The 25823-nt window shown below is 39.8% G+C and overlaps 1 protein-coding gene across 2 annotated transcripts in view; it reads left to right on the plus strand.

Moving 5' to 3' along the window:
* The window catches only part of LOC124863754 (ubiquitin carboxyl-terminal hydrolase 22), a 42820-nt gene extending 19779 nt beyond the window's left edge, over nt 1-23041 (plus strand). For both annotated transcript variants that reach the window (XM_047358221.1, XM_047358222.1), the window contains 11 exons: nt 2406-2519; nt 2625-2726; nt 5726-5892; nt 7843-8002; nt 9291-9396; nt 10315-10473; nt 11296-11422; nt 11912-12003; nt 12810-12872; nt 21030-21179; nt 21267-23041. In XM_047358221.1, coding sequence (XP_047214177.1) covers nt 2406-2519; nt 2625-2726; nt 5726-5892; nt 7843-8002; nt 9291-9396; nt 10315-10473; nt 11296-11422; nt 11912-12003; nt 12810-12872; nt 21030-21179; nt 21267-21309 — 1283 coding nt within the window. In that variant the 3' untranslated portion in view covers nt 21310-23041. The remainder of the gene's footprint in view (nt 1-2405; nt 2520-2624; nt 2727-5725; nt 5893-7842; nt 8003-9290; nt 9397-10314; nt 10474-11295; nt 11423-11911; nt 12004-12809; nt 12873-21029; nt 21180-21266) is intronic.
* The last annotated feature ends 2782 nt before the right edge of the window (nt 23042-25823 follow it).

Consider the following 25823-nt stretch of genomic DNA (forward strand, 5'->3'; position numbering starts at 1 on the left):
AGTGAGCCTTTTTTCCACTGCACACCTTTTCAAGACAAAAACAATAAGGTGCAACCTGCGTAAAGTTCTCTTCTCGCATCCCCCCACCCCATAATGCCGCGACGCCGCACCCCACAGTTTGAGAATGAATGCCTTAGACACTCGTGGTTAAAGTTAAGTGGTACTCACGAAGAGGTGGCCAGTACAAAAGTCCTGATTTGCATCTATTAATCTAATGTGTTTAATTTGGAAACATATTAAAACTGCATTAGCACCACAAGTTAAAAATATTTTTATTCCCACTTTAGATTTGTTGTAGCGTCTTTTGAGAAGGACTTAATGCACATTTGATATTGCAAAGTTGTGCTGACCTTTACTCACTTTGCTTGCATGTTAGTTTAAAGTAGGTATTTTTTTCCTTATTTGGAATACAAAACACTCAAATTAATTGACATATCTTCAGTGTGTAATTATTCCAGTTATGGTTTCTTGAATTAAACACAGTCAAAACTGAGGTCTTACTATGTATTTACTTTGGTATATGTTTGGTATATGTAAACCTTTGTGTTGTAATCCTTTGTTTTTTTGGTTGGTTTTTGAGATATTGCTTTTATCATGTCTTGTTACCATATTATATGGTGTAATCATAAAATCTTATTGTCTTAACCCTCATTTGTTTTCAAAATTAGATTTAATGACAATTTAAATAGAACAGAATTTTACTTAAATAACCCTTACAAGATGCTAAAAAATATAATTCCCAGTTTAATTTTAGGAAACTCTTCTGCTTCTAAACATTTAGGGCGTCAACCAACTCTCACTGGATGACATTGCAGTTTTATTGCGACTGCTAAAGTCAGTGAAGTGCTCAAGTTACTAGACCTCATGTTAATACAGCAGGCGATTAGTGAAACCAAACAAATCCTTTCAAAGGCCTTGCTTCATTCGAACATGCTAATTACTTAAAAAAGATGCTAATGTGCAAGATTTAGATGATACCCTGATGTAGACAAATTAACACATAGGGGCGATACTCTTACTTTGTTGTCTTAATGGCTTGAAATGAATGAATGGAGTTCAACAGTTTGGTTTAGCATATATACCCAAGTGAACGGCTACAGTGTTAATTAGCTTGGAGCTACACGGAGCTGCTCTGACATCGGCCCTCTGCTCAGTTCTGCTTCAAATCAAATTAATCCAAACTCCCCTGTGTGCTAAACGGCCTGATGGCAAGCTTCACTCTGTGCTCCTCTTATGCTTTCTCAACCGATTTGTGCTAAACAGTCTCGCTTTTAGATCTTACTAGATCTTCGTTTCCTTCCCTGTCATTTTCATTTGCTGTTCTAGTGCTTCACTCAGGTGAGGAAAAGTGATCAATTTCTGTCTATATCAGTGAAGTTCTGGTGTTCACCGCCACTTCACTGTGTTGAATTTTTTTCCTTTCCTAAATGTAAACGTTATACTACTGAAAGGTTTCTGAATAATGCTGAAGCTTACTTTCTTAGTGTGGGTAGCGCCAAGCACAGAAACGCGTCCAGTTCAACTAAAAATAGGTTGTCACGGCAACAGAGCTGCGGTATTGTTGCTGTGGACTTGGAGGGTGGAAGATAGTGGTGTATGTGTTAGTACATGGGTGGGTGAGGTGAAACAAGTATGCCTATACAATCACTGCTTTGATTGTATCTCTCCTACTTACTCAGTTCATTTAACAGTATAATCACAAATAGAGATTCTGATGGTAAAACATTTCAGAATTGTTTTGGTCACTATTAAATATTTCAAACTGTAATTTATTAAGTTTCAAAAGTTGATGTATTTAATGCATTTGAAGAGTGGTGAACTGCCTTGAACATAAGATTTTCCCTGATTCGTTCTTCGTTGAATTCTCTTTTAAAATAACTGATAAAGTGTACATTCAAATATAGGATGAAATCAAGTAAAATCAGCAATATAGCACGCTGCAACTATCTCTGGGAAGCAGATTACTGAACTGAAAATAAATTACAAAATATATTCAACCCCCCCGCCCCACTCCAAGAAGATTTGACAAAATGAATAATACATAAAATAAGAATATTGTCATGAATAATAAGATCACATGATCTAAGTGCAGCTAATAAAATATGCTATGACTTTAAAAGTGTGATAAAATTGTATTCAATAAATTTGAGTCACTTTCTGTATTGGCTAATTGCTAATAGAAACGGGTGGGGAAGGGGGGTCCTACTCTTTGATTTAAAAAAAAAAAAACAACAAAAAAACTGGTATTTCATTCAAAGAAGCTTCATTGAATTGGGACTGATTGTTAGCAGTTTTGAAACTTTGATCTTTGAAAAACGGTGGTATTCTTTAGAGAGACAGTTTCTCCTGCAAAAATATATTAGTAATACTCTGTAATTAAACTTACATTTTTTCCCTCCTTCCAGCAATAGACTTATTATATGGTGGAATATACTGTTTTGTGTGTCAAGACTATATATACGACAAAGACATGGAACAGATTGCCAAAGAGGAACAGAGGAAAGCCTGGAAATTGCAAGGTATAGCATTCTGCTTCCTGTCAGGAAAAAATTACGGCAGCATTTTAAGCTGCTTCGTCTGACATCTCGCCGCTGTCACATTTTCATTTATTTTTTATCCAACAGGCATTGGGGAGAAATACACGACGTGGGAGCCGACCAAGAGAGAGTTAGAGTTATTAAGACACAATCCAAAGCGAAGGAAAATCACTACAAACTGTACCATAGGTAGGCAATAGAGTGCACTTTTCAGCCTGTATGTCTTAATCAGAACAGTTTTTCATCTTCTGACAGTTGTGGGTGTTTGTACTTTTGTGCAAGCGTGCTTGGGGTTAGTCGTGCATTTAAGTACAATACTCAAGGTCAGCTGCACAGAGCAGCCCCACAGGCAGAGCACAGCAAGATGTAGAGCGCACTGTTCAGAGCAAGATAGATGCACAACATAAGCTTGGTTGTGTCTCTCTCTCTGCTCTTTTTGTTGTCTGTTTGTACCTTTTGTCTCGGTTATTCATCAGATCTTCAGACAGATTAACTGGTCAGCCTGACTGACTGATAGATTGTGTGGTTGCCTGCCAGGACCAGTGTAAAGTGTTTAATCTCTTACTGAGCGCCCTCTCCCAGTACCAAACCTTCCTCAGTTTGGATTGTACCCAGGAGCTGGCTGTGTTCCACCTGTTCAACTGGCCATCAGACTCTAAATGAATTTGTTCACAGCTTTGTGGTCTTCTCCAGGATTCACACAGTGTGCTGGCTTGCACGTCTAAACCAAAACATTGGCCTTAAATCTCAAGTGATTTATTAATAAATTCAAGAAATATTCAAACGCACTTAAAATGCAAATGTCCATCTAGGTGACATCCACGTAACGGATAAAAGGTTGGTATATAATAGACTTGGCAATGGAAAACAGTGCCTTGCAAAAGTATTCATATCAAATTCCACTTTTTGTCACATTACAACTGCAAAGGTTTTTATTAGGATGTCATGAGATGGACCAACACAAAGTTGTGCAGAAATATGCAATTGAAAAATATTTTTGCAAATATAAAAAGTGTTGTGGATTTGTCTTCAGCCTCTCTGAGTCGGTACTTTGTAAAGCCACCGTTAGATTATCTTGACTAATACGTGGCAGATGGTCACACCAGAGTTTTTTGTCCATCAGAGTAAAGAGGGCTCAATAAGAGTTGCCGTATATCAGGAAAACATGCGATGTTTGTAAATGTCAGGAAAACGAAATGACTTGCAATAAATAAACTTGTAATTCAGCTTCATTGCAAACATACCCCCCAGATAGTGAGGTGTTTCTCCAGCTCCTGGAAAAAAGGAAGTTCATTGTTTGCATCTCTGTGACAAGATCTGCTGTTTTGGTAATGAAACGACTTGTAGTTTCTTAATAACTTTAACAGAACATCTAAAGGCCCTCTTAAAACATGTTTCTGCTGCAATAAAAAAAAAAATCAAGGACTAGCATAGATTACTTATATAACTAGCTATTTTTAGTGCAATCCAAGCAGTTTTTTGCTTATAGTGATATAAACAGTTTTGTTTGTAGGAAAATATGAAAACTGATAATCTCTTTCCCTCTACCCCACAAGTATGCTCTACATGGGAACTAAAGTTGGTTCTAATAAAATCCTATTTATATACATTGAATTTTTAAAAAAAAGAATTAAAATAAAATAAAAAAAAAAGCTGTGTGAATATTTTTGTGCAAGACACAGTATGATTAGTTACAAACTATATAGTACCGTACTAAATTGGCTGCTTGAGTGATCTTTTACAGAGATGAACATCTCTACAGCAATGCCGTAAGTAAGGCCTTTACACCAAAGAGGCATTATATTAAACTCAGTCAGTCATTTTCTACCGCTTATTCCATAGTGGGTCACGGGGTAGCTGGTGCCTATCTCCAGCAGTCTATGGGCGAGAGGCAGGGTACACCCTGGACAGGTCGCCAGTCCATCGCAGGGCAACACACAAACAACCATGCACACACTCATTCATACACCTAAGGGCAATTTAGAGCTACCAATTAACCTAACAGGCATGTCTTTGGACTGTGGGAGGAAGCCGGAGTACCCGGTGAGAACCCACACATGCACGGGGAGAACATGCAAACTCCATGCAGAAAGACCCCCGGTCGGGAATCGAACCCAGGACCTTCTTGCTGCAAGGCAACAGTGCTACCAACTGCGCCACCGTGCAGCCATTATATTAAACTAAATTCCTAATATTGAGTCAATCTTTTGTAATCAGATGAGATCTGACCAGAACATCTGGGCTTGTCCTCTATTGTCTTCCAGCAAAATCCTAACTATAATCTCCTCGTCCTATGAGTTGGCATTTCTGCATATTAAACCAGCTTCTAACAAAAGCTTGTAGGTGGCATTAAATTGGTATTTTTGGAGTTTGGAGGCTCTCTGCACTTTTTAGACTCCTGAGATTGATCTTTGAGACTTTAGTAACCACAGCTCACCACTGCTCTGCTCAGATGAGTTCTAAAGCTGTTGGGGACTTCTATTCCACTGTGGGTTTATAAGTGGGACCTCAAACATGTATATGTTGGTGATAAATTAAAATCTATTTAAATCTAAACCTGGAGCAGTGTTACTCAAGTTGCCCATCAGGGGTCCTAATGAACGGCAAATGTGGGTTCCTACGCATACTTGAAAGGTCTAGAAAAGTATCCATTTTTATTTTTCCAAGTCTGGATAAGTATAGAAAAAGTTTGGAATTCCTGTGTTCCTTCTTTTAATATCAAGAAGCTTGTACAAAATGTTTTCAAAAGCATTATTTCACCACATTTTTGGCCTCTAGACCTTCATATGTCAGGGTTTTAAACTGGCTTTTCAGTTTTAAATGCCATATCATCTTCTAATATTGAGAGTTTTTACAAATAAGGGGTCACAGATCACAAATTGCTTTATAGATTATGTATTCAGTAAAACTAATCCAGTTGACATTTAATAAATCTAATAGTTGTAGATTTGTCATAGAGCTGATCTCCATGGACCCAGATGCCAAAATAGCTGTGAAATGGTCGCTTACCACACCGTCAACTTGATCGCCAGCCTCCCCATCATGTTTTTCCTAATACTGCCCAATTAAAAAAAAAAAAAAAAATCTTAGATTAAAATCTCTTCTTCGCCAGCAGTATGAAATAGAATGTGTGCAACTTCCCCACCATGTTGTTCTCACTCTTCTCTCACTGTCTTCTTGTCCTGCAGGTTTACGAGGGCTAATAAACCTGGGCAACACATGTTTCATGAACTGTATCGTCCAGGCTCTGACACACACACCGCTGCTGCGAGACTTTTTTCTCTCCGACAGACACAAGTGCGAGATGCAATCAAACTCTTGCCTGGTGTGTGAAATGTCGCAGCTTTTTCAGGAGGTATGATGCACAGCTTGTTTTTAGGATGTTTTATTATTATTTTTTTTTTTTTACTTGAATTTCAGTAAGTAAAGAACATGTTTTTTTATTGACAAGCAGCCATAATCTGGGACTTTTAATAACTGCAGTGCAGATTTTTTTTCCCTTTAAATATAATCCACTGCAAAAGACTGAGTCACAAAACCCAGAGAGGGGGAAGAGGAGAAAGGAATGCACACAGTCACTGAAATGAATGGAAATTAACCTCTGTTAATAACAGATTTGTAATTAAATGTCAAGTAATTTTTTCCAGTAATTTTACCAAACATTTTCTATTTGATATCTACCTTTTGATGTTATAATCTAAAAGCGTTACAGAACGGGTTGCTGGACTGCTCCCACACGGCCTCACTGCCTTCCTACATCCTCTCTCTTTGCATCTGACATAGAGGCCCACAGATGGCAATGGCGCTCTAAAGTATTATGAGTCTATTTACCACCCCCAACCCAACACCTTTAGCAACACAGACTAGCCGATCTCTGTCGTGTCTCAGTTGGCTGATCTGTTAGGATACATATGAGAAAGGTGGGGATGGAAAGCAGTCTTAAGTTCAAATTGTATTGTTTATATCACAAATCAAAGCTAAATGTTGTTGTGTGACTAGGTAGTCATAAATGTAAACCGATTGGACACATTGAGATTTTGCTTGCTTTAACTCTTTTAGGTTTTTAAACGTCTTTGCTGTCATTTACTACTGTCAAACTGCAGACAAAGGAGAAGACTCTGAAAGATCCATAAAGTTGTCATATTTTCCTCTTTATAACTCAGTCCTAATTCAAAGATTACAGAGAACGTAGCTGCATCACAACATCTAAAAATGAAAATCTTTCCTGGGATTACTCCTAGCGTTTTTCTTATTAGTTCTGTATCCTTCTTTCCCACATATCATCCTAATGTGGCTCACCAGTCACTCCACTTCCAAAACCCTTATGCCGTTTAGATAATATTTAATGATTCTTTCTCCTGTCTGATCATGGTGGATATGTGGCCCTAACAGAGGGTGCCCTTACTTTGCATTTGCATAAGTGAAATGAAATCTTCTGTGCAAATAACTTACATCTAATAGCGCAGGAGCATGATATTTGTGTTATTTATTGTGTCCATTAATAAATTATTAATTACAATAACAAATCAAGCAATGATACCGATGGTTAGATAAAGCAGATAGTACCATCTCCCTGATTTTTTTTTTTTTTAATATACAGTGCCCAATAAACAACATCCTCAGTGTGAAACATGGTGATGGCACCATCATGATGTGGAGATGTTTTTCTTCACCAGGTATGGGCAAACTGGTCAGAGTTGATGGGAAGAGGATGCAAAAGACCTGATACTGGGCCAGAGTTTCCCCTTCCAGCATCAACCAACACTAGATACACAGCTGGAGCTAAAACTGATCGCTTTAAATCAAAGCATATTCATGTATAATAATAGACCAGAGGGAATTCATTTACTCATAGTACCAAATAGCAGCAACTTGCAGCTGGACAGGACCAGGCGCTCCCTCCTCCATGCCTCCATGTTATGGTTTTAACAATTAAGGCGCTCACACGCTCCGGACATCAATACCGCTGGAATTACTTCATTTTGTTATTGACGGTTCAATGATACGGGGCCTGGTTAGGGACCTCTACCCTAAAACATGTTTTTACAAGCGACTTCTCAAGGCAATTGGTCGAACCGGATTTTATTTTGCGTTATCTAAGTAAAGGAGGTGACTAATGCCTGCCACACGTTTTAAAACCATGCCTCCTTCTCCTTACACTTCAGTTGTATGCTAGTTGATGTAGCTCTACTGCATTAAAATCCATTAACGTACACAGAAGTTTGAAGTTGTAACATGACAACATGTGATAAAGCTCAAGAGGTACTTTTGCAAAGCACTGTACATCTTTTCTTCATGTCCTCAGTTCTACTCGGGCCACCGTTCGCCCCACATTCCCTTCCGGCTGCTGCACCTGGTGTGGACTCATGCACGTCACCTCGCGGGATACGAGCAGCAGGATGCCCACGAGTTCCTTATTGCAGCATTGGATGTTTTACATCGGCACTGCAAAGGAGACATGATAAGTAAGCTTTGTCCGAATCCCTGGGATCCTTCTTACAATAGAATATTATTCTCAGTTGTTAGGTGAACATCCTGAAACACTTCTTTCAGAGAACGGTTTGCATAGAAAATTGTATAGAAGCGGTCTTAAAGTGAAAATAAACCCCATGTAAAAGCATAACCCCGGTCCCCTAGACAGATTTTGAAAAATGCCACCCAAGTGGGCAGCGCCAAGAGACACTGAGGGGCACGGCCAAGTGTAGGAGGGTTTAGCAAGGGTGTGGTCAGGAGGATGAGGGAAAGTGGCAGCTTTCATATTGAAATATGGAGAGTGAGTAGAGCGACACTGGTAGTTTTGCCACCGATACGTATTTTGAGGTGGATGATTTTTCACTCCTTCATAACCAGAGGTTAAGGGAGGCTTTGTGGAGCCCTGAGGTCCTGAACCTTATCAGTTCGAGCCGCTGGCTGAAGGCGCTGACTCAGTGATGCCCAAGCTTGCGCTGCCAAGACAGTGGAGGACAGAGTGGGTCCAGTTTCTGAGTGGAAAAGTAATTTTAGCAGCATTATTGCTAATATTCATAGCAGTAACAAACTTTCAGAAAGTTTACTTGTAGATGTAAATTCACATGTAAATGTATATTACATATTTATATTTTCTCAAGTAAAGGATATGATCAGCGGTATAAAGCATAAAACGCTATGATCAGTGCTCACAGTTCCAATTCCTGACTCACTATGGGGGCATGTCTGAGTGTGATGGGTTTTATACCCAAACTGAGGGTAGACATGTACCAAGCTTTACTGTTTCAACCAATAGAAAAATTCAACAGCAGTTGCCACCGTTCAACCCAAAGAGGGCAGCACTGAGACAGTTTCAGGACAAATATTGCAGAATTAAACAAATTAATCTATAATGTAAAAGATTGTACAGTAACATAAAGATAGCACCATTAAGGTCCAATTTATACAGTTTATCTGCAAAAAAAGTTGATTTGGGGTTTAGTTCCTCTTTAAGTGTAAGAGAGGTTGTACCTGATACTGTTGGAAACATACATAAGGAGACTAACTATGGTAAATCCCAAGGGAAACGGGTAGTAAGCAGTATGAGGAATGTAAATACTCCCTGCTGCAGTGTGGTGACGGTCTCACGCACCTACAGACCCAGCAGTAAGGCTTTTCCAGGTTGGCTAGAGAGAACCTTAGCAAAGCGATACTACTACAGGTGAATGGTAAAGTGAGAAAGAAAACCACCTGGTTTTTCAGATTTGCCCTGTGAGTGTGTTTACATCATTTGTCTGTTTTCTGCAGGAGATGACAACGGAAAGAAGGCCAACAATCCAAATCACTGTAACTGTATCATTGACCAAATCTTCACGGGGGGCCTGCAATCTGATGTTACCTGTCAGGTTTGCCAGTAAGTTTCTTTGTGGCTTGTAACAAAGGCTTGTCATTCCCTTGTATTATCTCATCCATCCACCTTTACCTAGCTTTCACCCACGGGTTGGTCAAAATGGAGGCAGCCCGTTTTCACATGGTGTTTAACCATGTATCTCTCCTTTTCCTATTCAAAGAGCCCGGTCCCTGCAGAGCTACTTTAATGGGGGTTGTCTAGACAGCAGCACGACTGAAGCACTGCCCGCCTGCCCCCTAGAGCTGTCCTGTCGCATTAATGCATACACGCTGCACTGAACTGCAAAGCACCTTGCCCAAACTAGCGGGCAAACCGTGCCCATTGTGATGTTTTCTGCATTGTCTGTTTGAACCGTTTCTAAGGAGGGTTGCTGCTTAAAGACTACAAGCGGTGAACGATTAAGGAAAAGAATGCATCTGTCCTTTGAACAAAGGAGGGAGCCTAATGGTGCCAGGTTACTGCAGGGTGGGATTCCCATCACCATAAATGCTTTCCCATTTGATATATTGGCCTCCCACTGGTACCTTTTTGGTTAATCTAATTAGCTCTTCTCTTCTCTCACACTATATATATATGCATACTCACATTGGAATCATCCATTGTGGGCTACAGTCCATCACTGTCATTGGGTTGAAAGACTAAAAACTTTAAAAGGACAGCTTTCTTTGTAACCCTACCTTGTGAGATCAGCATGGATATTATGCACATGCATGGTTTCCATCCCCCAGCAGAATAAAACAAAAGCATGATCCAAATCTAGAGAAGATGGCTGAGTTTAAATTTGTAAGTTGTAGCGTATGTCATCATCCTTTCATCACCTGCAATAAGTGACAAACTGAAAACCACGCTCCATTTGTTATACATTGTCTTGGACTAACCTCTCTTTCTGTTATTTTTTTCTTTTTTTTCTTTTCTTCATAGTGGAGTTTCAACAACGATAGATCCATTTTGGGACATCAGTCTGGATTTGCCAGGCTCATCCACGCCTTTCTGGGCTCTTAGCCCCGGAGGGGACGGCAGCACAGTCAACGGCGAGAGCCACCTGTCAGGATCCACCACACTCACAGACTGCCTACGCAGGTACAACCTCCTCTTCACCACGCAATTCTAATTCTCCTGTTTTTATTTGTGGTGAAAGGGAGAACATCCTTTAAGAGCAAGGATTCAGAACTACTAACCCTGTCCAAAACTGTGCAGCATATTTTTCTTATTTGTCAAACCGGAAATTGTTAAAAACCCTGAAAGGCCAGATTAGTGTATCTATACCACCGATTTATAGTGCTGCTATTGGTTTTTTCTCTATTCTGTTGAACTGGAACACTAATCCTGTTTAGGCACTGTTGGGTAGAGAAAAACAACATGTTTGTTACCCTATTTTATTGCCTTTTTAAGTAGTAGCCAAGCAAATTTCATTTGGCCCACGCTTGCACAAAAGGTCACATATGGTGTCTGCTCAGTCACAACAACCCTGTTATGCTTGGATCTCACCTTCTCCCATCACCAGGTTGACAGAGCAGGTGTGACCTGTCAAATCTCCTCCGCAGCTGCTTCGTTCTTGCAATTTCTTTTTCACTTTTCCTCATCTTGTTTCATTTCCCTGCTTCCCTACCTCATTCCTTTTCCCCTGTGCCCTCAATCTCTACCTCTCCATTTGCCTCACCCCCAATTCTTTTTTTTTTCTCTCTCCTTCAGTTTTTTTTCTCACTGCAGCACCTCACACACCCCTACTTGCTGCAGCAAGTCTCTTAAAGGTACAGAGCAGGCTGAAGCTGTTGAGCTTATTAAACTGAAATGCAACCAAACCTACGGGCTGATTAATGATTAAAGCCACAGATTCTTTTTGTGAGATCTGTAACTACGCAGATTTACAGTTTGTTGCATGTTCTTTCCTCTGGTCTGCAGGTTCACGCGGCCTGAGCATCTTGGAAGTAGTGCCAAAATCAAGTGTGGTGGTTGCCATAGTTACCAGGAGTCCACCAAACAGCTGACAATGAAAAAGCTCCCTATTGTAGCGTGTTTTCATCTCAAAGTGAGTCAGTAAGGATGTGCTGCCAGGTTATTATTGTAATGCAATTGGTCTTTACTCCAAAACAGAGGCCTTATTATGGACTGTGCATTTTAAGGTTTTATTCTTTCATTTATACATGTAGTTCAGTCTTTGTGTGGATCTGTTCATCATTCCATGTAGCTGTTGTTGCTTTACCTCCTACTGTTTTAGTGCTTTCATGTTCTGTCCCAGGACACCCATGAATCTAATGACTCCTCTTCCACTGCCCATGTTTTATTTATTATATGGCACAGGAGACATATAATATATTTATGATAATCACTGGAACATGCTGTTAATGGATTGCCTTTAAATAAGTCCAAGGCTGTTATTAGCTTGCCCTTACTGTGTAACGTCAGGGTTGAAAACATACAAGTCCTCTTATAGGCTGTATTGTAAATTATTACTTTAATTTTAATCTTGCTTTCTTTCCCCTTTTCTCTCTCATCATTTCTGTCTGGCCTTCTCCAGCGGTTTGAGCACTCTGCTAAATTGCGGAGGAAGATTACTACATATGTTTCCTTCCCTTTAGAGTTGGACATGACGCCCTTTATGGCATCCAGGTGAGGCTCCAGTGGAAACCTGAACTGCTTTGTTTTTACTAGAGCTGTACCAGTGAACTGCTTTGACTAATGAAGGATCTGATGTTTTGTTTTTATTTACTTTTCTTTTTATGCATTAAAACCAACTCCCGCTATTTTTGCAGAAAGTCTATACTTATTTAAGTCTGGATATGTATTGAAAAAAACATAACTAAGTAAAAATCTAATATCAATTGACATAAGTAGCTTAAAGAATCAATATAATTCAATGCTAAATATACATAAAAGATGTACTTATTGTGAAGCAGTTTTGATGTTAATATTTCTTATATATAAGCTGACTATTTCTGTATTTTCAGAAAAGAGATATCTCCAGCCAATTGGATAAATAGTTAACACAACAAAACAACCTTTAGATTTGAAGTTTGACATAAATAACAGGGTGTTCTTGGAGGGACACATGGTTGTAAAACAACTAAACGTCAAAGCTATATGAAATGTGTACATGTGTTAGAGAGAATAACATTTCAGTCTATAATTTCTGCTTGCTTACATTTGGTAATACTGATGGAAATAAATATATCATTAATCATACTGGAGCCTTACACTGGAAAAATACAAATAACTAAAACACGCTAAATCACTTTTAAGTATTTGTACCTGTAATGCTTAAAAAATTGAGTTATTTAAAAATTGAGTCTGGAAGTTTGAACTTGAAAGTGTGTTGAGCTTATTCTTGCTATCATAAATTTCACTGTTGCACCACCTAGTGGGAAAGTAAATGTTTACTTGTAAATGTAACATTGTTTTCCTTCTATCATCCACAGTAAAGAGAGCAGAATGAATGGGCAGTATCAACAGTCAATTGACGTATTAAACAACGACAATAAGTGAGTAGCCGTGATTTAGCATATGAGAGAAAACGGATTTATAAACGCTTTATTTTCAGCAGTTCCAAAGCACCACTGTGATCTCAAAGAAACTTTAACTTGAGCACAGCAGCACATGCTAAAGACCTGGAGCGGCCAACTGTGACTTCCTCTAATTAAATCAGGCTGTGGTCTATTAAAAGCTGCTTAGTTTTCCTCATCCATGGCAGCTACAATAGCGTCTATATGCAGGACATTTACTGGGAGGTGTACTTGTTAATAAAAATGCCAGAGTGCTGCATGGTGGGCACAAACTGAGATATGCAAATGGTTTTATTTGTCTTTTAAAATCACCTCAATTGAACAGCATAGACTATTGGGGAGATTTTGTTGACAATGGCAAAATAAAGAAAATTAAAAGAAGAAATTAGAATAATTTGATTCATGACAGACGGAGTGATATCTATTGATTTTGATGATTGTTGCTTACAGCTAATAAAAACCTGAAATTTAGTTTAATAAGACCAATAAGAGTAGATTTTTAATCATGAAATTCAATTCAATTAAAAAATACTTTATTAATCCCAAAGGGAAATTAAATGTTGTAGCTCATATTATGTAGGTTTCTTCAAAGAGCCGTTGTAGATGCTGATGGCTGTGAGCAGGAAGGATCTCCTGTAGCGCTCTGTCTTACAGCAGATCTGAAGAAGCCTCTGACTGAAGACACACTGTTGTTGTAGAACAGTCTCATGAAGAGGAAGCTCAGGGTTCTCCATAATGTTCTTCATTTTATGAAGAATCCGTCTTTCCACAATGATCTCCAGAGGTTCCAGAGGAGTCCCCAGAACAGAGCCAGCCTTCTTTATCAGCTTGTTGAGCTTTTTTAAGTCCCTGGCTCTGATGCTGCTTCCCCAGCAGATGATGGTAGAAGAGATCACACTTTCCACAACACTTATAGAAGATATGCAGCATCTTGCTGCAAACACCAAAGGACCTAAGCTTCCTCAAGAAGTACAGTCTGCTCTGTCCCTTCTTGTAGATGGCTTCACAGTTGCATCTCCACTCTGGTCTGTTGTCCAGGTGAACACCGAGGTATTTATACTCCTCCACCACCTCCACTTCTTCTCCCATGATAGAAATAGTTTTTGACTTATTCCTGTTTCTCTTAAAATCTACAATCATCTCCTTTGTTTTAGTCACGTTCAAAATGAGATGATTGTTTCCACACCATGCCACAAAGCGGTCCACCACCTTCCTGTACTCTGCTTCTTGTCCATCTCTGATCCACCCCACAACTGCAGAATCATCCGAATATTTCTGCAGATGACAGCAGTCTGTCTTGTACTGGAAGTCTGAGGTGTACAGAGTGAAGAGGAATGGTGAGAGTACAGTCCCCTGTGGTGCTCCTGTGCTGCTGACTACCTGGTTAGACTCACAACCCTTCAGTCTCACAAACTGTGGTCTGTTTGTCAGGTAGTCTTTGATCCAGGAGATTGTTGAGGCCTCCACCTGAGTCTTCTGGAGTTTCTGACAAAGCAAATCAGGTTGGATTGTATTAAATGCACTGGAGAAATCAAAGAACATGATCCTCACAGTGCTGCTGGCTTTGTCCAGATGACAGTGGGTTTGTTGAAGCAGGTGTATGATGGCATCTTCAACTCCAACTCCACAGCGATAAGCAAACTGAAGGGGTTGTAAACCTACTAAAAAGTATGTCAGCATACGCTACAGTATTTTCACTTGGTACTTCGTTGGGCTCCTTTTGGATAAATTACTGCATCAATGCTGTGTTGCATGGGGGACGATCAGCCTGTGGCTCTGCTGAGGTGTTAAGGCAGCCCAGGTTGCTTTAAGAACTGCCTTCAGCTCAGAATCAGCTTTATTGCCAAGTTTGTACATACAAACAAGGAATTTGACTCCGGTACACTTTGCTCTCTGGGTTTTTAAATATATTTATGCATATATCTTTATCTCCTTAAATATACATATATACAAAGGTGCATTTGCAACATCTGTATGCTGTTGTTTTATACTCTATTAAATGTTCATCAGAGAAACAGCCTGGTGGAAGAAACTGTCTTTGTGGCGGCTGGTTTTAGTAAACAGTGCTCTGTAGCGACGGCCTGAAGGTAAAACTCTAAACAGTTTATGTGCAGGGTGTGTGGGGTCTGCAGAGATTTTAGCAGCTCTTTTCTTGACCCTAGACCTGTATAAGTCCTGGATGGAGGGAAGGTCAGCTCTGATTATTCATTGCAGTCTGGACCTGTCCTGTTTTGTGGATGAGCCAAACCACACTGAGATGGATGAAGACAGGACAGACTGAAAGATGGCAGTGTAGAAGATGACCAACAGCTCCTGTGGAAGGTTGAACTTCTTGAGTTGCCTCAGGAAGTACAGTCTCTGCTGGGCCTTCTTTCGAACAGTGTCTATGTGTGAAGACCATCTCAGGTCCTCAGAGATGGTGGTTCCTAAGAACCTGAAGTGGTCAACGGCCGATACAGTGTTGTTGAGGATGGTGAGGGGGGTGTATGGGGGTGGTGTTCTCTGAAAGTCCACCACCATTTCCACAGTCTTGAGTGAGTTGATTTCCAGGTAGTTCTGACAACACCAGTGTATCAGCTGATCCACCTGCTGTCTGTATGCAGACTCATCACTGTCCTGGATCAGTCCAATAACAGTGGTGTCATCAGCAAACTTCAGGAGTTTCACGGACGAGTCCGATGAGGTGCAGTCATTTGTGTACAGGGAGAAGAGGAGTGGGGACAGAACACATCCCTGGGGGGCACCAGTACTTATTGATCTGGATCGGGAGAAGATGCTCCCCAGTCTCACCTGCTGCTGTCGGTCCGTCAGGAAGCTGTTGATCCTCTGACAGGTGGAGGCTGGGACATTGAGCTGGGTGAGCTTCTGGTGGAGGATGTCTGGTATGATGGTGTTGAAGGCCAAGCTGAAGTCTACAAACAGGATTCTGGCGTACCTCCCTGGGTGGTCGAGGTGTTGCAGGATGAAGTGTATACCTAAGTTAACAGCATCATCTGCCGACCTGTTTGCTCGGTAAGCAAATTGCAGGGCGTCCAGCAGGGGGCCTGTGATGTCTTTCAGGTGCTTCAACACCAGCTGCTCAAAGGATTTCATGACCACAGACGTCAGGGCTACAGGCCTGTAGTCATTTAATCCTAGGATGGTGGGTTTCTTGGGAACTGGGATGATGGTGGATCGTTTGTGGCAGGAGGAGACCTCACACGTCTCCAGTGACTTGTTGAAGATCCGTGTGAAGATCGGAGCGAGTTGATTTGCACAGGCTTTCAGACATGATGGGGAGATGTTATCAGGTCCTCCAGCTTTCTTTGTTTTCATGCGCTGAAAGAGCCTGTTTACCTCTTCCTCTGAGATCTTTAGTGCAGGCAGAGGATCTGAAGGTAGGGGGTTGGTTGTTTTATGGGAAGAACTTGTTCCTGAATGGGATGTGTAGGAGATGATTTGAGGTGCGAATGGCTTCTTGTCATGTCTGCAGTAGAAGCCATTCAGACTGTTTGCCAGGCGAGGACTCTGTTCAGGATGGGTGGAGGGGCTTCTGTAGGCAGTCAGGTTTCTCAGACCGGTCCATACAGCCGAAGCATCACCAGTAGAAAGGCTGTTCTTAAGCTTCTCACTGTAGCTTCTCTTGGCTGCTTTGATCTCCTTTGTTATTTTGTTTCTGGCCTGCCTGTACCGCGTCCAATCTCCACTGCTGTGTTTCTTCCTTGTCCTTGTGCAGGTTCCTGAAATGTGGAGTAAAGCTTGTTTGCCTTGTTGGGTTTGGTGTCTCATCTTCCTCTTGACAATACGCCTGTTGTAATTATTATTATGATTATATTATTTTATATTTAAATAAATAATAATTGGGTCTGTTAAGTGTTGTCCAGTGAATACCACCCCAATAAGGTCGTGGTATTAGGACAATAAAGAAAACGGTGAATCAAGCTCTGGTATTACTAAACAGCAAAACTCTGCATATAAATGGAATAAATTCACACAATTTCTTAACATTTATCAACAAAAATAATTCAACTCAAGAGCAAACATATTTCAGTTAGCAAACGTTTTACTTGAACAATTCAACTAAAATTACCAAGCAAAATGAAAGAATAAGAAATACCAAAGAACTACATGCTATATGAACACGGGAATCAAAGATGGTTAAAAACTATGACCAATAATGTGATGCAACATTACCATTCAATGTTATTTATGTTTGAGAATTGAGGATTTTCTGGAGGAATCTGGAAATGAGGTTAAGTTAGTCTTCAAACTACAGGGGTTGGACAATGAAACTGAAACACCTGGTTTTAGACCACAATAATTTATTAGTATGGTGTAGGGCCTCCTTTTGCAGCCAATACAGCGTCAATTCGTTTTGGGAATGACATATACAAGTCCTGCACAGTGGTCAGAGGGATTTTAAGCCATTCTTCTTGCAGGATGGTGACCAGGTCACTACGTGATACTGGTGGAGGAAAACGTTTCCTGATTCGCTCCTCCAAAACACCCCAAAGTGGCTCAATAATATTTAGATCTGGTGACTGTGCAGGCCATGGGAGATGTTCAACTTCACTTTCATGTTCATCAAACCAATCTTTCACCAGTCTTGCTGTGTGTATTGGTGCATTGTCATCTTGATACACGGCACCACCTTCAGGATACAATGTTTGAACCATTGGACGCACATGGTCCTCAAGAATGGTTCGGTAGTCCTTGGCAGTGATGCGTTTCATTGTCCAACCCCTGTAGTTTAGAACAGTATCTTCCAACCACCAATCACAATGCAAGATCAGATAAAACATTATTTCAATAAAATAATATTTCAAAGAATGATTTGCTGAATAAAACCAAAACGTCTTGATGATGAATTCTCAATCGTGTTTAATTTGCTGCCCTTATTTAGTACAATAATATTTAAATAAATATTAAGGAAAATTTCATATTGAAGGAAATATTACTTTGAATAAGAACCAACAACCTTCCTGGATAAATGATTCTAAATGGTGTTTAATTAGCTATCACATTTGGTAAAATAATATTTAGGGAAATATTTCCTAGATTTGATACTAACAACCTTTCTGGATCAATGATCTTTAACTAGCCCTCACCTGAGTCACGTGTAACCGCTAACTTGACAGGCGCTAGCAGTTAGTGGTTTCAGCTAACGAAGGAAAGCCTATAGCTTCCTTAAAGTCAGACATGTACCTTAAAATACCATTAATACAAGGATCAAAATGTATAAGCATTGATAGCATGTTATGGCCTATCTGTGTTTAGAACCATCCTTTAAATAAAGTTGCCTTAACTTTAAAACGCAACACAGAACACATAATTAGCTCCAATGTTGAGGTGTCTGTACACCTTAGCTGGACGGCTAGTCCGCTATCACTTAGATAACTGAGTTTTCTCAACACAACAAAAGCAAACATCATGAAATAAACATTACTGAGATTATTTCTTCCTAAACTAATTTCTCTGCTCAGAACACCACCTCTTACGTGATCCGTTCTGAAGAAAAGATTCCAAAGGGAGCTGGTTTTGGGTTGCGAAGTTTCCGGTCATCCATGTGTGGACTGAATTGTACACAAAGGCACATCGTGGCTACTTCAGTGGCCCTGGACGTGCACGCAGTCAGGCATGCGATGCTGCAGTCCTAATGCCTCCTGCTCCAGGCCATGAGAAATCTGCTTCAATTAGATTTGCTAGGGCTTTCTGGTTGCTTCTGTGTGACTTTAAGACAAGTCAAGCATGTCTTAATTACCCCCTTTTTATAAATGAATGCTAGATACTCGAACAGCAGATCATTACTTAACTTTGTTGCCCAGGATTGGCGAGGACTCGGCTGCTGGATTGTAGTCAGTTTGGATCTAGGGACTCTTAGAAGTAGACGTTGTATACTCTCCTACGAGAGGAGGCCTTCACCTGGCACTCAGTTCTCTCCGTTAGCTGTTGCTGCAGCTGGATTGAGAGCGAGCAGAAGGGGGAACGTGTTTTTGAGTCAGAGATTCCAGCTCTGACTCCTCCTCTTCCTGGGCTGAGCTGGAAGTAGGTTAATGTGATTTATTTTGAGTTCCAGAAAATTTTATACTGACCTTTGAACAGTACAAATCAAGAGTTCATGTTGTAACCCATGGCTGGGGTCCCAACACCCCATAGGTTCTGAGGAATTTTCTTTCTTTTTTCCAGTCAAAACCACTGATCCCATGGTCATTAAAGCAGGTGTTGGTAGTTTTGGCAACTTGGAAAAATGCAATCAGAGCTCTAAAGTTCCCATGGCTTTGGACTTGCGGTAGAAAGTTCACACTGGACCTCAGGCAGCTTAGATTCAGTGCCTCTGGGACCTTGATTTCAAAATGAAATGCTAAACTAACTTGCACTTAAAAAGAGGACTGGACCACCAAGCATCAGTCCAGTCTTTGTTCTCTCTAGCACAGGTAAGACATTTCTAACATCTCTTTTTCAGGAGTGGGTTGACACAGTAAGCATGATCAATGTAGCCCATGTCCTGGATATATCTGTGTAGTGGTTCTTTGACCCCAGCCTCTGCCCCTGCCATGTCAAACTCTTGAAAGATTTTTTTCTTCGCGGTCCTTTCAAGATGGCAGTTATTCCTATTGCTTGGGCACCTTTTTCTTCTACTAAATCTTCTATCAATATTCTCAAATACAGTAATCTGTCAACAGCCAGCTTCTTTAGCAATTACCTTTTAATGGCTTACCATTCTTGTTGACTGTGTCAGTGATGGTCAGCTGGAAAACTGTCAAGTCCCCGTGTTGGCCATAACATTTCTGTATTAACACAGTTTGCTGGTTAGAAATAATACTATATTTTTTTTAAGCCAAATTTGGAGTTTTTATTTAACCACATTTATTAAAATTAACTATAATAATCAATTGATTGTTAGGAATATTTGGTTTTGGGGTGAAATTTATGGAAAATGGAAAAAGCTCATGCTGCAGTGATATTTTATAATGAAAGTATATAATATTGCATGGATGATTTCCTCATTTCCAAAAATTTATTGAAGAAAATCCAACAACAGAGGTGGGTATACCACAATAAACAATGTCAATTCAATTCAAATTCAAAAATACTTTATTAATCCCAAAGGGAAATTAAATGTGTCTAGATAACATGTCATGTGCCCTTGAGCATCAACTACAGTTTGACAACAACGTCTCCTGCTAGTTAATTTGTTGCCTGCTGAGCCATGGCATCCCTATCTTCTTGAAGGGTGACCCTCAGGTCATTGAGCTTCTTGGGTACAGAGTTATGAGCCTCTAGATGGCGACTCAGCTGTCTAGAGGCTGACTCCCATAGAAAAACTATGGGATTCAGGTCTGGAGAGAGTGCAGGCCACGCTTACAGGTTACCCAGTCTCCCTTGTCCACCGTCCTTGTCCCTGGCCCATGCAAGATGATGATGCTTGTACCTGGTGGTGTGGTCAGATACCCTTGAAAGTCGTCAAGCACACAGACCACAATCATGGAAACCGTTTTGAATGGTCTGATGTGACACTTCGGTGCCTCTTACCTCCCTTAAATGTGCCTAGGGTTGATTGGCATTCTTCATCCGGTCCACAGGGCACTGTTTACAATGAAGCAGTCATCGGTTTGGGATGTGGCCAAAGGATGCCTACTTCTATGCCTTTCTGTATCTTCCAGTCTCTCTGTATTTCTGTTACAATCCACTGATGACACTCTGACTCTTGCTCAGTGGCCACTTCAGTCTAAGAACATCCTGTTTAAAGTTAGGTGTTGTCTTAATGTCAAAATGTGAACAGGAAGATGGGGAGTACTGTTTAAATACGAATTCTGAATGAACCAGGAAATTCATTCATGGATCAAACACCTAATAAGATGCTGTTAGGTTCCTTCTTAGAGAACAGCAAGTTATGCAAAAAGTACTGACACTGAACAGCTGGACACGTGCATTTAAAAGTTAATAGAAGGTCACATTAAGTTCACCTGTAAAGGTTATAGTTAATTTTAGGTTACATTACACTGCTATTTGCCTGAAAGCAGAATAGTAGTGTGTTACTCTGTGTGTAAGGAAAAGAAGTAATGACTTTCTTATTTTTATTGCATTAGTGAAATACTTTTTAATGATAATAAAATGTATTCACATGCATATCATTTATCATCTTTTTATTTTCAGGTATTCCTTGTTTTCAGTGGTCAACCACCAAGGCACATTAGAGAGTGGCCACTACACTAGCTTCATCCGTCAACACAAAGACCAGTGGTTCAAATGCGACGATGCCATAATCACCAAGGCCAGCATTAAGGATGTACTTGATAGCGAGGGGTAAGAACTGAAGCTAGACCTTAGCAGAACACAAAAAAAAACCCACAATGATTAAAATCTAAATCTAATCTTCTTTTTCCATCTCAGGTATCTCCTATTTTATCATAAACAGTTCCTTGAGTATGAATAGCTTCTGTGACCACTGATCATGAAGAACCAATGCTTCAAAGGGGAGAGAGCGAAGAGACAAGGGGTTGGGTTGAAACGCAAACACACAAACCTACCTGAAACCTTCTAACTACCAGTCAGGTCCTTCACTGAGAGGGTTTAAAAAAGACATGATAAATCATGAAAATAAAAAAATTAAAAAAGCACTGAGCTACTACTTGGCATCTACTTGATAACTGAATGAAAAGGATCGCTGGTGGAAGAGTCGGGCATTGCCTGTTCTGATGCGGGCACAGGGAAGAGGCCCTAGATCCCTCAGTCTCTGTTCCCCTTCCTGCTGCAGGGATAGTGTGATACTGGGCACACCTGGGATTTTCTTACAGTATTCTGACCCCTGCTCCCCCCTCCATTTCTCTCCCATGGTGCTCTCATTTGAACTGACCAAGCATTTAACTTGCTCATAATGAGGACAGTATGTTGTCATATATGCATATGGGACTGAATGCGAAAAAAAAAAAAGTCATTTACAAACCAGTGTATTGCAACCTTTGTAAGGATCCATTTGAAGGTTTGGTTATGATGCTTATCATTTGTGACTTTAGCTTTTAAATACTGTAAGAATCCTAGTATCCATCTATTTTTTAAGAGCAGAGAAAACATGGGAGATCTTAGAAACGCTGCCTTTGCCAGTCGCTGGAGAAGCGCTGCCATGGAAACTAAACAGATCTAGACTTGAGTGTTCTCATGTTCATTTATTTACTGTGTTGATTTTGTTTTCATTATAAAGTCTGGTTGAGGGCAGGGAATAACTATTTTTTTAGCAACTCGTTAAATTTGTAGTTTTTGTTAACCTTTGTTTTCAGTGTAATTTTTTTCTACTTTTTCAGTATAGTCACATGTTCCTTGCTGTTCTGGTATCTGAAATGTTTTTTTTGGACGTATTATGCTTTCATTCTCGTGGAATTGTGGGTATAATGATGGCATTGATTTATCGGCTCAACTTTGTGATGTTTAAACATGCTAAATCAGAACGTTCATGTGGCATTCGGAAAGCGATTTTGATATGCGATATCTTTAAATCTGAACCTTTTGTGCAAAACAAAAAAAAAAAAACTAATTAACACCACACTGCATGCAACCAGGCATTTTGTGATCATGTGTGAATAATTGCCGTGGATTGCGGCTCAGAGATTGCTCCTGAACAATAATGAACGGAATGGTCCAAGATAAGATGCGCACATAAATGGGCACAACTTGACCACAGCCTGGCCTTTAAATCATCAGTGTTGAACTTCTTTGTTTCTACCGTGGCTGGTGGAGACCACTGTTTGTCACGTCGTTTCCCTCTGTAGATCAGTAAAAGACATGATTCTGTCAGACTCGGGATAATGCACATAATCCATGTCAGGGTAACTGAAAGTGTTTGTATAAAATGTACAAAATTTAAAATATTGCCTCGTGGAAAAAATAAAAAATGAGGGCACTTACCTGAGTTGTAAAAAGAAAAAGATTCCTAATTGTTTTTCTGCTATGTAATTAAAATCAAACCTGCATATCTTTTTTGGCAAGTGGAATATAATGGATTTATGAAAAGTAAAGTTCAACACGTCATGTGTAATGGTCACAGTGGTTTTGATGCATTGTGGTGCAGTTTCAGGCCATCCGAAGGCATTCAGGGAAACAGCTGAAACAAAAAGAGGAGAGAACTTCATTGTGTGTTTCAGTGATTAAACTCAGAACAAAACTGGAATGTTTATTTGGTGTGCTGTCTTTTGTTTCATTTTTCCTCTGAGGGACTAGATGCTGCACTGTAGTACATCTGAGCCAAATCTGTATAGTTTTCCATTGTCAGCTGTGCAGGTTTTGTATCATCTTTGAGCTATTATCCTAGAAGGGGAAAGGATTCAGAAAAACGTATTTAATTTGCTGGCATACAGTTCTATAATATAAAGATGTGGTTTCTGGTCTTTGAACAACTTTTATGCACATGATTATGGTGCCACCCTGTGTCCTTATTCAGAAGCACAATACAGCATACAAAGGAAATAAAATCACATTCTGGGCTATAAAAAACGTATTCCTTTTATGAGTGAGCTTTACAGAAAAAAATGTTTTTGTACTGTTATTCTTGAAAGCTCCATATTTCTGAAGTAAAGGCAGTTTGACCAGAGTTGATAGCTGATGTTAGGCTCGTACTGCAGTTGTGATTTGTAAAAAAGAAAGTGATGTGGAGAAATCAAACATTTATTTGATGTAACCATACCTCACCATTAATTAAAGGGTGTTTTAACTAATTAAATTGGCTCTTAAATTTGATATATAGTGCTTTTTATTACCTTATTCAAGTAAACTTCTACCACTTCTAAGTCAACACAACTGGCCTTGGCTCATCAACCTTTTTTATTATAAATAAGCAGAAGCTTTAGAAACAAAATATAATCACAGTTATACAAACTTGATACAGAAACAGTTGCCATGATAACCACACTGAGCAGAGAAAATACCAAGAAATTAGGCTACACAATGCATCCTTAAAGAAACTGTCATCTATTTAACACTGCAAGATGAAGGGCATAAGGAGCTAATGCCACTTTAAATTCAAATCTGCTACTGTGATGCAAGCTGTTTGCTTTGTACTGCTTTACATTTTGTACCACCCATTAACACAGAATAGACACCATTTTCTATTATCACCATTTTCACATTTATGGTTCCATTCCACGATGGTTAAAGTACATGCATTTATTTCTTCTCTACAACTTCTATATGCAAAATGCCTGGGCTTGTTATGCTAATATATCAATAAACTTTGTTGCGCAATAAACGGGTCACAACTGCTATAGAAAAATGGGACACAAGGTGGAAACCTTGTAATGTCAGTATAAACAACTAGAGCGAATTTTATTTACTGTGTTTAATCCTAACGCCGAACACTAATAAAGTGCTGAACTTTTCATAATTGTGGGCTAATTAAAATTATGTCATATAAAAACACCCCTAAAGCTGAGGTGAAGGACAGCCTGTAGTTTTAGGTGGCCAACACATAATGAACATTTGACCTTGTGACACTGTCATAAATGTTTATAGCCAACATTTGTTTATTACACTTGTTTTTCTGCATCCTGGACAGAATTTGGTAAAGGTCTTACAGCCGCTGTAGCCCGAGACCCCAAAAGACCTAACACAGTATCCTTTCAGTTTCCAGGCAAACATAACCTTTGATTTTTTATTTTTTTTTGCAGATAAACTGTAAGCCCCAACTCTGACCAAACCCTGGAACCCCAGGCAGGGATGCCTATTGAATCACTGATGTCCTGCACGAGACCCTAATTATTTGCTTTAGACATATTTTTGTTGTTTTTACAAATAGGATGAAGAATTAATCAATCTAAACTGTCTTCAATTAATCTAATTAATGTAGAATAATTTACTCCTGGATTTAATATTCTAAAGACTGTGGTTTTCCTTTCTTTTCTCTATGGTAGAAATGCTGAAAAAGCAAAGAATAGGCTTTTTCTTATATATTAACAAACAGAATAATCACCCATATGAAAAGCTTTGAATGCTCCAAGCACATCAGATATAACAGTGAACCTTAGGAATGTGCTCTATTCTGCCTTCTTTGTTTTTGGTGGATTTCAGTCACTGTATATCACCACATACACACCTGGTATACAGGACCTTCTCAAAATATTAGCATATTGTGATAAAGTTCATTATTTTCCATAATGTCATGATGAAAATTTAACATTCATATATTTTAGATTCATTGCACACTAACTGAAATATTTCAGGTCTTTTATTGTCTTAATACGGATGATTTTGGCATACAGCTCATGAAAACCCAAAATTCCTATCTCACAAAATTAGCATATTTCATCCGACCAATAAAAGAAAAGTGTTTTTAATACAAAAAACGTCAACCTTCAAATAATCATGTACAGTTATGCACTCAATACTTGGTCTGGAATCCTTTGGCAGAAATGACTGCTTCAATGCGGCGTGGCATGGAGGCAATCAGCCTGTGGTACCGCTGAGGTCTTATGGAGGCCCAGGATGCTTCGATAGCGGCCTTTAGCTCATCCAGAGTGTTGGGTCTTGAGTCTCTCAACGTTCTCTTCACAATATCCCACAGATTCTCTATGGGGTTCAGGTCAGGAGAGTTGGCAGGCCAATTGAGCACAGTGATACCATGGTCAGTGAACCATTTACCAGTGGTTTTGGCACTGTGAGCAGGTGCCAGGTCGTGCTGAAAAATGAAATCTTCATCTCCATAAAGCTTTTCAGCAGATGGAAGCATGAAGTGCTCCAAAATCTCCTGATAGCTAGCTGCATTGACCCTGCCCTTGATAAAACACAGTGGACCAACACCAGCAGCTGACACGGTACCCCAGACCATCACTGACTGTGGGTACTTGACACTGGACTTCTGGCATTTTGGCATTTCCTTCTCCCCAGTCTTCCTCCAGACTCTGGCACCTTGATTTCCGAATGACATGCAGAATTTGCTTTCATCCGAAAAAAGTACTTTGGACC

Source organism: Girardinichthys multiradiatus, chromosome Y (genome assembly GCF_021462225.1).
Source record: "Girardinichthys multiradiatus isolate DD_20200921_A chromosome Y, DD_fGirMul_XY1, whole genome shotgun sequence".
In the NCBI taxonomy this organism is placed as follows: Eukaryota; Metazoa; Chordata; class Actinopteri; order Cyprinodontiformes; family Goodeidae; genus Girardinichthys; species Girardinichthys multiradiatus.